This window comes from Brienomyrus brachyistius, chromosome 1, assembly GCF_023856365.1.
Source record: "Brienomyrus brachyistius isolate T26 chromosome 1, BBRACH_0.4, whole genome shotgun sequence".
Taxonomy (NCBI): Eukaryota; Metazoa; Chordata; class Actinopteri; order Osteoglossiformes; family Mormyridae; genus Brienomyrus; species Brienomyrus brachyistius.
In genome coordinates this window covers 38,785,584-38,798,077 of record NC_064533.1, presented here as the reverse complement: position 1 = coordinate 38,798,077, position 12,494 = coordinate 38,785,584, and the positions used below count along the sequence as shown (strand labels likewise).

Here is a 12,494-nt window from a genome sequence, read left to right as displayed (position 1 = left end):
GTAAGGCCCTTAACACCTATATTATTAGATTAAATTATCTGCAAAAAAATACAATGTTAAGCAGCCTAGAAAGGGAAACCGGGAAAGGAAAAACAAAGTATATTGACAGAATAGAGGCTGGTTTTAAATGGAAATTAAATGGGAATTAAATGGAAACACTGCAGAAGTTGCTTGAACGCAAGAAGCATGAGCACAAATGCTTGTTTCCAGCGTCGTCAAGCTGGACCAAGGTATTCTGGGTATGTACATGTTGGCTAATGTTTATTTTGGGAAAACGCGAGTCTTGGGTTGATTACCCTGTTTATTCCAGTCTGTCTGCACACAGCTGGGATGGGGAAACTGCAAACAAAAAATCTCATTAGATCAGTTATGGTTCCATAAACCCCCCCATGGGTTGTTTGTTTCCCAGGACAAATGGCAATTCAACATTCATAACAAAAGAATCATAATGACCCACAAGAGGTTATTCCAACAAGATAATATAGGGAATAATGGTCCATAAGATACGTAAAAGCCCCCAACTGTGGGGCTGATGGGTGCTTAGAAACATCGTCACATTACCAATGACGAGAGCCGGAAATGGAACAAGCGCTCCTCAATGCAAGGCTGCTACGAATGGATTCATGATCCAACTATGGTTTCATAAAGAGATTAATATAGAAAAATTTTTATTATTTTAAAAAATAAAAAACGTGCTGTAAAGTAATATCTGAAAGATTTTCACAATACAATTTGATCCCTCAGTTAGGATTTTAATAAAATAGTGAACGATTAAGCAAAAACCCTCCATACCATGTACTGTTTCATAAGCCTTTGTAAAAGTTTTCAGCACAGAAACACACACACACACACACACACACACACACACACACAGAAATTTAAAGCAAATACAATAGACATATACAAGCTAGAACAGATTTTCTTGCTGCCCTTGGAAACATGATGTTTATTGTGATGCTGTGACTTTGTGTGGCTGTGAGGTTTCAGTCAACAGAAGATGTGGTTTTAGGGAGAAAGACCAGCATCTAAAATTAGCTTTCCTCATAGGACACGGAGCAAAAGGTTTGCAGCCTGAAGCAAAATGTTATGAGACTTGCCCATTAGGTACCTCTGAAGGACAGATATGGGCTCTCTTTTTAGTAATGGACAGTACTATACTTACGTTCATGTTCTCCAACCGCTTCCCTCCTAAGAAATTCCTACATATTTGCTCCCAATGCTTATTTACAACAAAACACGAAAAAAGGGACCACCGGATTCACTTCAGTAATGACCCAGTAACATCCCTGCAGCACTGCAGATAATCGGACAAGCAATAAACAGCAAGTCAGACATCCCTTAAGCCCCCACCCAAAAGAAACTAAGAAAAAAAGCATAATTATATCCACACACAGCCATGCATGCTTTACAACCTTGTAAAAAAAAGATAGTTAGCCTTACATGATCCACAACAGAGTGGATGCAAAAACTTTGATTAAATGATGCTATATTAAAAAATATATATAAAAAAAGAGTGGAAAAGCTGTACAAAAAAAGCTCTTCACAGACCACAGCGCTTCAGGGTAACAGCGTACCACAGCACACACAATGGATGCATGTCGACAAACCATCATGTGGACATTTATTATTTTGTCTCTTCGTTGTTTAATCCTGTAACTAAGGAACGATGATGTTGTCCACATACTCAGAAACAAGGCTCTCTTTTATAGCCACACTTATTCATGGGTAAAAACCAGTTAACCAGTTCATCTCCTGGGTTTAGAACCAAAACCATCAGGGAAAAAGTTAGCTCTTGGTTGCTTTCCCACCTGCTGGCTAAAAGTTAAAGGATTTCACAATTTTGTTGCTCTTATTCAATTCCTGCTGTGCAGAATTGATCCGATTAGCCACCTTGTAACCATGTTACTTAGGTAGAGATAATCTTACAATAGGTCAGTCCAACAATGAACAGCTTTAACCCACTTAATCCTTCATAAGTTGAATAATTTGCACTGTAATGAGCAATTATTCAGACAGTATTACTCTCCTCACATTAATTACTCCAAAACAAAACCCCAACAAACTAGTGGGTGTATTCTAGAACAAACTGGTGATACCTGTTTACATTTAAGCTGTTTACATGTGCAGTCAAGCAGAGATCTGCATTTACGGTAACTAAAAACTGACTAGCAGAAGCAGACTACGCAAGATCACTTTGATGAGCTCCTTTTGGACCGCAGTACATTACAGCACTAACACATGCCCGACTCAACAGCAGAACATTTACTTTTCATCTACGGGTCATCAAATTCATCTCAGCTCTCTCTCAAGTAAAGTGATATTATATATATATATACACACACACACACACACACACACACACACACACAGCGAAGGTGTAAATGGTGAAATCTCAAAATCTTTCAACACTTTAAAAAAAATCAACAAAGCATAATGCTGAAAAGTGTAACATGTGAAATTCAAAATCTCATTGGTTTACTCCATCCCAGTCAATTCAAAAGACCAAAACTGCAGGCGATATAATGGCACTGGAAATGTGAGATTAAGGATAAGTATGGTCTAGAAAACAGGACAGAAATGAGACAGCTTCTCGCTACCCCAAATTTTCCTGGACACTGCTAAGCTACTGCTCCCTGTTATGCACTGGATGTTTTTTAAAACTCAGAAGAAGCAGCTTCCCTTGTCTTTGCGGTGACTGAAATTTGTGAATATCATCAAATGTTACGGGTGAAACTGTAAACAAAAACTCCCAATGAAATAAAACAAAAACAGAGCTTCACATATAGGTCCCTCAAAAGAATCTTGGGATGAGGCTGAGAATGAACAGTGATTTATTCACACAAAACATTCAGCTTAGACATCAAATAGTACCTCTGCATCTACTTGAAGCTACAACATCCAAATGGTAGAGGGGCCGCTTGGATGGGCTGTGATTTGCAGGGAAGTGCTTGGCTCTGTGGATAACGCTACAAGAATAGAAATGGAGCAACTTATGTCAGCACCTTGGCTGCCCACAAAAGCCCCAGGGTTTCCATGGTAATGCGGGAGACGCTAGACTCCTGAAGAGACCATTACTACAATACTATTACAATACTATTACTCTTCAATGATGATAGCGAGGAGAGATTTTTGATAACCTTTGTTTTTTGGACTAATGTTTGACATTTATCGTCGTATCCATTTATTTTTATACACAGGTGTTCTTGTGAATTCCGCATGCCATATCATGTGCTGAGGTCAGCTAATCACTCCCATTCTGAAGGGCCCTGATAGCTACTTGATCTGCTGCATCCTCAGGGCCATTTCATGCCCACGGCTCTATCTAGGGCGAGAAATAGCAGAACAGAGAGTGTGGCGTGTGCCGCTCGGTGATGCAGAAAGCCTGCGATGCAGATAATCCCTGGGGTCACATTTATGAATATTACTGAGAGGAAACAGCTGCTTACATTTGCATATATCGCTCATGCAAATGAAGCAAATCAGTTTCCTGTCTTAGCATCCCACCACCATAGCCCTACCTGCCACACCCCCCATTGAGTATGACAGGTACCCCGTCTTCATCCCCGAACCCCGACAGCTTTGGTCCGGTCCATCAGCATGCAAAATCAGCAATTACCAGCTGGGACCCCCAGGCATGTCACTGGGCCTCCACATAAGGCAAATCCTTAACCTGCCTGTTCGCTGTCACATGCTAGGTGAAAGCAAGACAAGCTGTCATGTAAAAACAAGCACTTAAGTTGGGTAATTAAATGAATACTGATGAAATGAATTTTAATGAGCTTATTGAATGAAATCTATTGAAGATGAACACCTGATTTCAGTGTAATTTTAAAGACTGTTAGAATTAATAAACATTCCGGCATAGGCATCATTTTATGTTTGCGCTTGGTTGCCTAGACTCCATGTTACCCAAGACTATCTGTGAGGCTGGTAAAAACTTGTTTTGACCATAAAGTTCTAACCCAAAATCTCGATTCTGACACATCCTCTGGTGTCTCAGTCCCAAACCACAAGCATTTGGGTTTCCTGCAGCTGTCCTTCGATCCAGAGGGAAACTGTGCTATTTTGGAACTCACTTTGGTGCCTATTTTACAGATGAGTGAAAAGAAACAATGTAGGTTTAATCCAAATCACCACAGAATGCGCGAGACAGAGCAGCTACATTTCAAGGCTACAATTGTGGGGTTTGTAGCCCACAGAAACTAATGCCATTTAGAGTCCTATATCATCAATGACTTCTTGTACAAACATTCTTTAACATGCGCCCCACATATTCAGCTGATTTATACAGACCATAAGGACCATTTTGTGTTGCAGAAACAGTGATATCAGTTTTAAGCCATACAGCAGTTACAAAGAGTTATGTATTCTTTATGCATTATACAGTGCAATATTTTCCATTCATCCATCCATCCGCTATTCCTGGGTATTTTCTCTGTCACTCATTCAGTTGAATAATAGACTTTGATTTGCTAAAAGTATATACCAGGCTCCTTCTGCAACAGATGCACCAAACCTCGCAAAGCTTCGGTCTTCAGTTCTACAGAGAGCATCCACCCGCTGTGATTAACTACCTACAAAACACGCACCCTGGACATGGACAGAAGTGTTACAGACTGTGGCATCTAGCGTGTGTCCACTGACCAGGATCTTTGGGGACGGCTGGCTGCTTCAGGAATGGGAACTAGCGCCGCCTCTTAGTGAAGGTCTGTTATAGTTCGGCTTGCTTTTTCATGCTATCCACGGCTACCCAGCTGCATGCGAGAGCCCCCAAAGCCTGCTGTTGTTATTTTTGTTTAGCAGCTGTACTGAAGGGGGCACGGCACAAAGGGCTATCTGTGAGTGGCTGAATGGACTGCTGGGACAGCGGCCAAGGGTGCAACTCAACCAGCGCCTTTGAAACAGACTTAGCCAACACTCCCACAGTCAAGAAAAGAAGCCTCACCTTAAAGAGTCTATAGCCGTGGTCAGATTCACAAAGGGGGGGGGGAGTGGTGGGGGGCGACGGCAACATCTCAATGTGGAATCCACCAGAGCTCTTCCCCACCCAAATCACTTTTTCCTCTTTTCAGAAAAGAAACTGGTTCCCAGCTATATGGGAAGTATTCACGACAAAACACACAAAGTAACATCGAAGACGGGTACTGGAGTGATTTAGAAATGATATGGGTGACCAAGAAAATTACAAATACTACACATGAAATGCATGATACAAATACCATAAAAATCACTGACATACATACTTGTTAAACAAAAAATGAACACATGCCAAATTCAAAATCAACAATAGAAAATATGTTTGCCTGTGCTTCACAAACCCAGACGAGTGGTTTCCTTTTAAGATGCTTTGGAAACAGTGTAAAGACTATGAATGATTAGCCTGCAAAATGTGCCTCTGCTTTGCATTATGGGTGCTCTGCAAATGCAGTGTTTCATGTTAAATTTTCATGAAATATAAACTACAAACCACCAAAAGGTAAAAATGACTTTTTTTATGGTATTTCAAGCCTTCTGACGTGACCACAGCATACCCCCAGAGGATCCTGACAGACGGGAAGGAAGCTTAAATGGGGTAAGAGAGTCACCTCTGGGGTTCCGGACTGCTGTTGAGGTTGGTACTCTGTGCCACTTGCATCTGTAAGAGGAGGAGGTGTTTTCACTTGGAAGCGGCTGAGTGAGTCCGCTGAACCACTCCCACCGGGACAGGGTGTGAGAGCAAACCAAGCAGAGGGCATGGACTGAGATCCGAATGCCCCCTGCTGGCTTAAATAAAAGCAGAACATCGTCACCTTCCTCCGACGCCACTCAGACTGCCCCTGCTTCGAGGACACCTGATCGCCGGCTGCAAGAAATCTTACACATAGAATTTTATGGACGTTTTGTACAATGATTTTACTGGCAAATATAACCCAGTCTATATTTAAGAATTGCTCTGATGAATGGGAAATAGATTAATGCTTAGTGGGTGTGATGTATTATGTCTGTATGACTGGCCAAATCTCCTCCCGTTTAAGAAAATTCCTCCAGAGGACAACAGGTGAGCCCAGAAGGAAAAATAAAACATTTACTTGCTCAACACAGACGAGGGAGACTTGCAAGGGAGTAAAAATGAGAGTTGCAAGGGAGTAAAAATGTAGACCGTCTCAGGGATGCCGACGGACTGGTTGAGAAAAGCCTTAGAGTGTGAAGTGGAGACACACAGACACACACGCAGCCAGAGTAAAGGCAGAATATACAGCCCCAACAGCAAATTCAGACTTCCTTGTCTAACACCTATCTAATGTATAAAAACACCCACACACGTATATGTATATAGACAAACACACAGGCACACACACACCAGGTCCCTGAGCGCAGGATAAATGTGGACAGAAAATGGACAGATGATTAATACATAGTCGCATGACGTCTCTGGGAACTTCACAGAAATTAACACACTGATCCTTCACACTAACAGAGAGCTTCAGGAATCCAACACACGGAATGTATTAGGCTAAATGGGGCTTACGCGTCAGGGAAAATCTGATCACTGAGTTATGTAATTAGATTTCAGCAGTTCTTCCCTCACTCCGTGACAGCTTCTTGGGTCGCCACAGTGCATTAGCGGTTAAGAGGGCAGCCATCGGAGGGGACTTGAGTGTTTCAGATGCCGAGGAGTCTACCTCATTGACTACCTGGGTAAACTCCATGGCGAGCGAGTGGGTTAAACGTACAGCTGGGCTTCGGGAGGGAAACACGTCTGCTAAGCAAATCAGTTTGGGACGGCTCGAGGTTTCCGGTGCGACAGAGCTCTGGCTGCAAGACAAAACCTGCATCAAGGCCGACGTCGCCAGGACAGGCCGGTCTGAAAACATTGCCTCAAATCTGGGCAGAGAAAGAGAAAAAATGAAAAAGGGGGGAGCAGTGCCCGCCAAACGAGTGAATTAGGAATGCGGTCAAATTGTTGCTGGGTCAGTCCAATTTAATTCCACAAATGCACACTGACCATGAAAAACAAAACCTGACCATATCACAAAAAGCGCACTTTTGAGCTTTCTACTGAGCTACAGTTGAGCCATGCATCTATAATAGTAAAAAAAGGTGTGCGAGGCTATGTTGTTTGGCCGTGGGAGTTCACTCATTAACCATGGTGCAGTGTACGGATGGCAGCTAGAAGACAACAAATCTTTTGCCATGCCGCTGCCAGTCAGATCATAAGCACTACACCTCACTGAGGTCTCTTTCCCACAGCGCTTTACATTTTACCCCATTTCCACCAAGCAGGGATGTGAGTCGAACACAAATTAACGGTCAACAGTGGGAACTCAATGGCGTTTGGGCCGTACCCACAAACTCCCACCCCCGACCGTGTGCTTCTGAATGGGCCCCCATTGAGATTCAGGGGACACAGCTCTTTGCTTGAGAGCTCACTCCCATCGGGGTGCCCCATTCCTATCATTTCATATCACAATAAACAAAGGCCCCCTTTGTCTACAGAAGACTTATTAAGTTGCACAAATTAACAGCGCTGTCTTAATGGCAAGCATCCAAAAGATGGTTGCCACGTCAACACAACAAAGGGGAGGACGATGAAAAATAAGGGTAATATTCCAGGCTTCGCTCACATATTCTCAACAGAAGTTAGTAATTTTTCCAAACTTTACACTGCTCAGGAAAACTCATTAGCTATGGTAAGATTTCCAACGTCGTGGAGGAAATCCCACAAACTAGACCGTCTTGGCAACAATCGCCAAAAATGCAGTGCGCCCCGAGCTCAGAACATTCTCAAAAGGGTAATGCTGCATTATGGGTGATTCCCCAAAAGAAAAAAAAACGAACAGCTTAAAACCACGTCTTTGGGGAGAGTAAACCAATCTAGGAAAGACTCGGCTACATATAAGCCATTGCATCTCTTACGATTAAAGCAGACTTACAGGTGTGAGTCACAGTACCTCTCAACTAAAGAGTCCTTCTCTTGAAAATCCATGTCTTCTTGAGTCACTCACTGGCAAGCGTTCCTGGCCTGAAAATTCCCTGGCGAACTACGGGAGAGCTGCCACAGCCTGGAGGCCCTGGAAGACCACAATGCTCGAGAGCTGCACATGAATCCAAATCCACCACTGCTTTGCTGAAAGCAACAGCAACCATAATTATTAGAGACTAGGACTCAGTGCTGAAACACGACTGGCTTCCTAAAGGTAGTTTTTTTCAACATTGCTGGTTTCCTGAGGCGGATATTACGCAACACACAACATGCAAAACATACAAGAGTTGCTTTGGACAAAACATCCACAAATGTATGACTTGGAAATTGTAACATCTATGCACCTTGCTTATGCAGAGTTAAACATAACTTGGAATAAACTGATTTCCCCCTGTTGCATAGTAATCCACAGGGGCTTTCGACAGAGTGGAGAATTTTCAGGCCTATAAATTTGCATGTACTGGCCCTCCATTTCTGGAAAAAAAAATGTGCTAAGTTTATTTTCATATTGCATGAGGAATTGTTTTCAGAGAAGAGTGAGTATCACTACAGAGAGGACTAAAGATCTCTGGGTCGGTTTGAGATTACAGTTCGTCATTTTAAAACGCTACAGGCTGGACAGCAAGAAAAACAATTTAAATAAAAAGCAAATTTACAGAAATATAATTTCAACTTCAACTTCTGCTGTCAGGGCAAAACTGAAAGACTCATAATTTTCATATTCAGGGCTGATTTATTCCATTTATCATGTGAATCACAATATCTAAAGGCAACTGCTAAGAAATTATAGCCTGTAGAACATCACAAAGGCAGTGACATTTCATTAAAACGTAAATTAACCCATTCTAAAAACTTACTGCCATAACCCATATGACCCATAACGTAAATCAGGAAAGCAAAAAAATTAAACTCAATCCACTGGCCTATTACAATTATGACTTAATGATTGGTAATATATGTAAACAGTCTTTTTCCCTCAATAACCTGCATAATCACACAGTGGGTCTCTACATAGCAGCTGTAATAAAGGTATTTTAATGTCGTTAGACTGACTTAAATATTAAAAGTAGGGTTGCTGCTATCTTTCATTTTCTTCAGTCAACTTTAAACCCCTCCCCCCAAATCCCACCCTCTCAGACACCCATCGCTTTATCCAGAATGTTCTGCAATCCATCACCAATGCCATTCTCACAGACAAGCTATTGCGATTTGCTACAATTCAGTTGGTGCTTAGCAACAGTAGCTTGGGGGGGGGGGGGGGGGGGGAGGGCAGGTGACAGTCACATGACTCTCACTCTGGCAGAAGAAAAAAACAAAAAATACTAACATACAAGTAGGATGTGTGTTCCTCACACATACCCGGCTCTGCAAGAGGGAGAACATTTTCCTGACAGTGATGCAGCTCTGAGAAACTCCACTTCTGCTGGGATCTGGTGACATGCCCAGATTATGGAGAGAAAACATGCTCGCCTACTTTAAAACAGGGGCCGAAAAAATTAATTTACCCCTTAAAAGAGTGAAAAAAGAAAAGGCAAATGTCATGATGCATACTTCACAGAACCTGACAAAATGATGTATAACAACAAGAATGGACCTAAAGTCTCCTACTGATGGGTCAATGGAAAGGAATTGGTTCTGTTAACATTTTGCATCACATATGGGAAATAAATATAATTCATTTTAAAGAACCTGAGTACCTAATGAACTGAAGTATAAAACCCAAATAGACTGGGAGCTTGGACATTGGTGTAAAAAAAAATAAAAAATCTGCCAACTGCTATTTGTCTAGTTCGATTTTGAGTTAGATTGCATTTTGAAGGGAATTCAACCAGCACACTGCATTAAAAAATATATTAAGCAAGCAGCCATGGAAGAATAAGAGCACAAGAAAGAAGAGAATGCTTTCTGCAGCCTACAACCAAGACCACTCCTCACCAGCAACCCTACTCTGGAACAGCATGAAGGTGCCACCACTACTTAGTCAACAGAATTTGTATTGATACACAAGCTAATTAAATTGACTGTCCTGTCAACTGGCTGAGATTTCTCACTTCAGGCATTAGACAATAGGGATAGTGTGTGGGACTAAGGAAAGGAGGCAGAGAGGCGCTTGTCAAAGCAGAGGTCACTGAGGTCTACACTGCGAACTTCCTCTTCATTTACATGTCTACGTGCCATCTGGTTAGCAGGGCCTCTGTAGACCCCAAGTCCAAGGAGAGCGTTTAAGAAGTGATGGGAATCCCCAAAAGGTGGTCTTTCCATCCCTGTGAGAGTGAGCTTCACTCACACTGAGTGAGACAGATGGCAAACACTAAAGGCTGGAGCGTGACGGGAGGCAGGGCAGAGTAATTCAGAGCCCCTGACGTGACCAGGAGCCCCTTGTGAACCCCCATCTTTACAGTGGGTGGAGGAAGGTCTGATGGCATCCAGAACACATTCCAGGAACAGCTGACTGAATACATCTCTGCCAGTGTATGACTAGGCTGAGTCATCATTGCAGCCATCACCATTGCTAAAGACTCCTTAGGGTGGCTTCCTGAACAGAACTCCCCATTTCCCAGTTGGATGCTGATGTTTCTCCCAAAGCTGTAAGACATCCCTACGTTTTTTCATTTAGCCTCCCGGAGGATCATGGTAGGTCACTGCCGTTTTCAGTCGGATCAAGCACATCAACTAACAGCAAAACACCTTTATGTCTCACCATCTCAGTCACAGCCCTCAATAATTATAATTTACAGAATAAACACAAAAAATACTAATAGTATAACTGCATGTCCATCTGTAATTTAAGAATTGCTCCAGAGTCATGGATGGACATGCAGTTATTGTATTAACATTTTTAATACTATTTTTCCACACCGGCAGTCTTCATTTAACAACCCTTTTTGGTGGATGAGACTGCCTTAAATCACTACTATAAACCCTAACAATACACAGGATTCAGAAGCACGACTTGATAGACACTTCTCACTCAGAAACTGACCGAATTCTGCTTGAATTCTAGCCTCCCTTCGTACTGCTGAGGTTTTTCAGTTGCACGTTATTCAAAACACATGTGGGTGCCAAACCATGCCTTTAAGCCACAGAGAATAGCGTTTGGACCACAGACACAGTCAATAAGGTCGATTGCTAGCTTGATGCTTTTAAAGATATGCCTGGCGCGAATAAACGCTGAAAGTCTCCCCAACAAGCTGAAGTTTAGCACAGGATAATAAGCGGAGTACCACTCCGTTCAAAACAACTCGCACAACATCGTTTCAACATCTGCTACAAATGAAAAGGACTATCGAAACAAGTAACCCATTTGCCCGATAGAAGGGCGTTAACAGGAGCCAGTTTGTGAAAGAGGGATTAAACGTGCGATGTGCAACAGGGAACAAAGTCACACAAGGCGTGAATATGGATCAGATAGGTCAATCGGTGCGTTTGGAGATCAACCGGAATAACAGAAGTATCTGACGACATTCAGGGCTGTTAATCTGGGTAAAAGTTCAAGAAGACCTAAGATTATGTGAGCATTTGACTTTCCAGTATGGACCCCACTCAGTGTGGGTATCCTTTAGACTAACTATATCTGTAATCCCTTTCTCCGAATTATTTAGGTTACTACTGTAGCCACATGCTATATACAAAATAACGAATGCACCGATCTACTCAGTAAAAAAAAAAAAAAAAAACGCCAGATCTTAAAACAACTTTACTTTGTTTGCAGGAACACCCTGTTAGGAGCAAATTGATCAAAATCAGTGCAGAACTGATAACTATGCTCGTATTTGTTTACTTCCGCACGGTTTTATGAAAGGTGGAGGATCTTTTTAGGAAAAGCAATAACAACAATAAAAAGTACGTACCCATGTCGTCTTCTGCAGAAGTTAAACGGTGCCGCGTCCTCAGCAGTGCCGTGGGACTAACTGCACCGTGCAGCCGCTGCTCCGCTAGTCGCCCCACGGCTGCTGACGTCACTGGCCGAGGTTACCAGTCCTGGGACAAGATCGGACGCACCGGGACCGCACTAGGACTTCCAGTCAGTATACATTATTCATTATTACACTCACCGACGGAACTAACTGGCGTAAAATTCGCCGTATTCTTACCTATCTTCCATAACCATGTATCTAGTACAGGTCCCCAGATTGCCGGTCTATCTATCGCAAGGCACACACACTGGAGATATCTATCACTGAGCTGCATGTTTTAACACTTTAAGAACACAGTCGAGATGGGAATAAACCCCACAACCGTGGAGGTGTGAAGCTTCAGCGCTCCCCAATGACTGACCATGCCAGCCAACCCTTTCCATTCTCAGTTAGATCTCCTCAGGTTTATCCTGTTTTATCCAGTGGCGTAAAATTTACTCGTTACAGGTAAAGCCTTCCATTTTGAAAGCTGCCCCCTCCCCAGAAATACTAAACAAGTAGAGTCAGCTGTACATTCTATCTTAGGCATATTTTTGTATGTTTTACTGTTACATCCCTTTTTGGATGAAACCAGAGTAACCAAAACAAAGATTTGCAAATGAAGATGGTCTTCA

The 12,494-nt window shown here is 42.5% G+C and overlaps 1 protein-coding gene across 1 annotated transcript in view; it reads right to left on the bottom strand.

Moving 5' to 3' along the window:
• The window catches only part of LOC125749998 (neuronal membrane glycoprotein M6-b), a 33,307-nt gene extending 21,314 nt beyond the window's left edge, over positions 1-11,993 (bottom strand). The window contains exon 1 of the mRNA XM_049027333.1: positions 11,815-11,993. Coding sequence (XP_048883290.1) covers positions 11,815-11,818 — 4 coding nt within the window. The 5' untranslated portion in view covers positions 11,819-11,993. The remainder of the gene's footprint in view (positions 1-11,814) is intronic.
• Between the last annotated feature and the right edge of the window lie 501 nt (positions 11,994-12,494).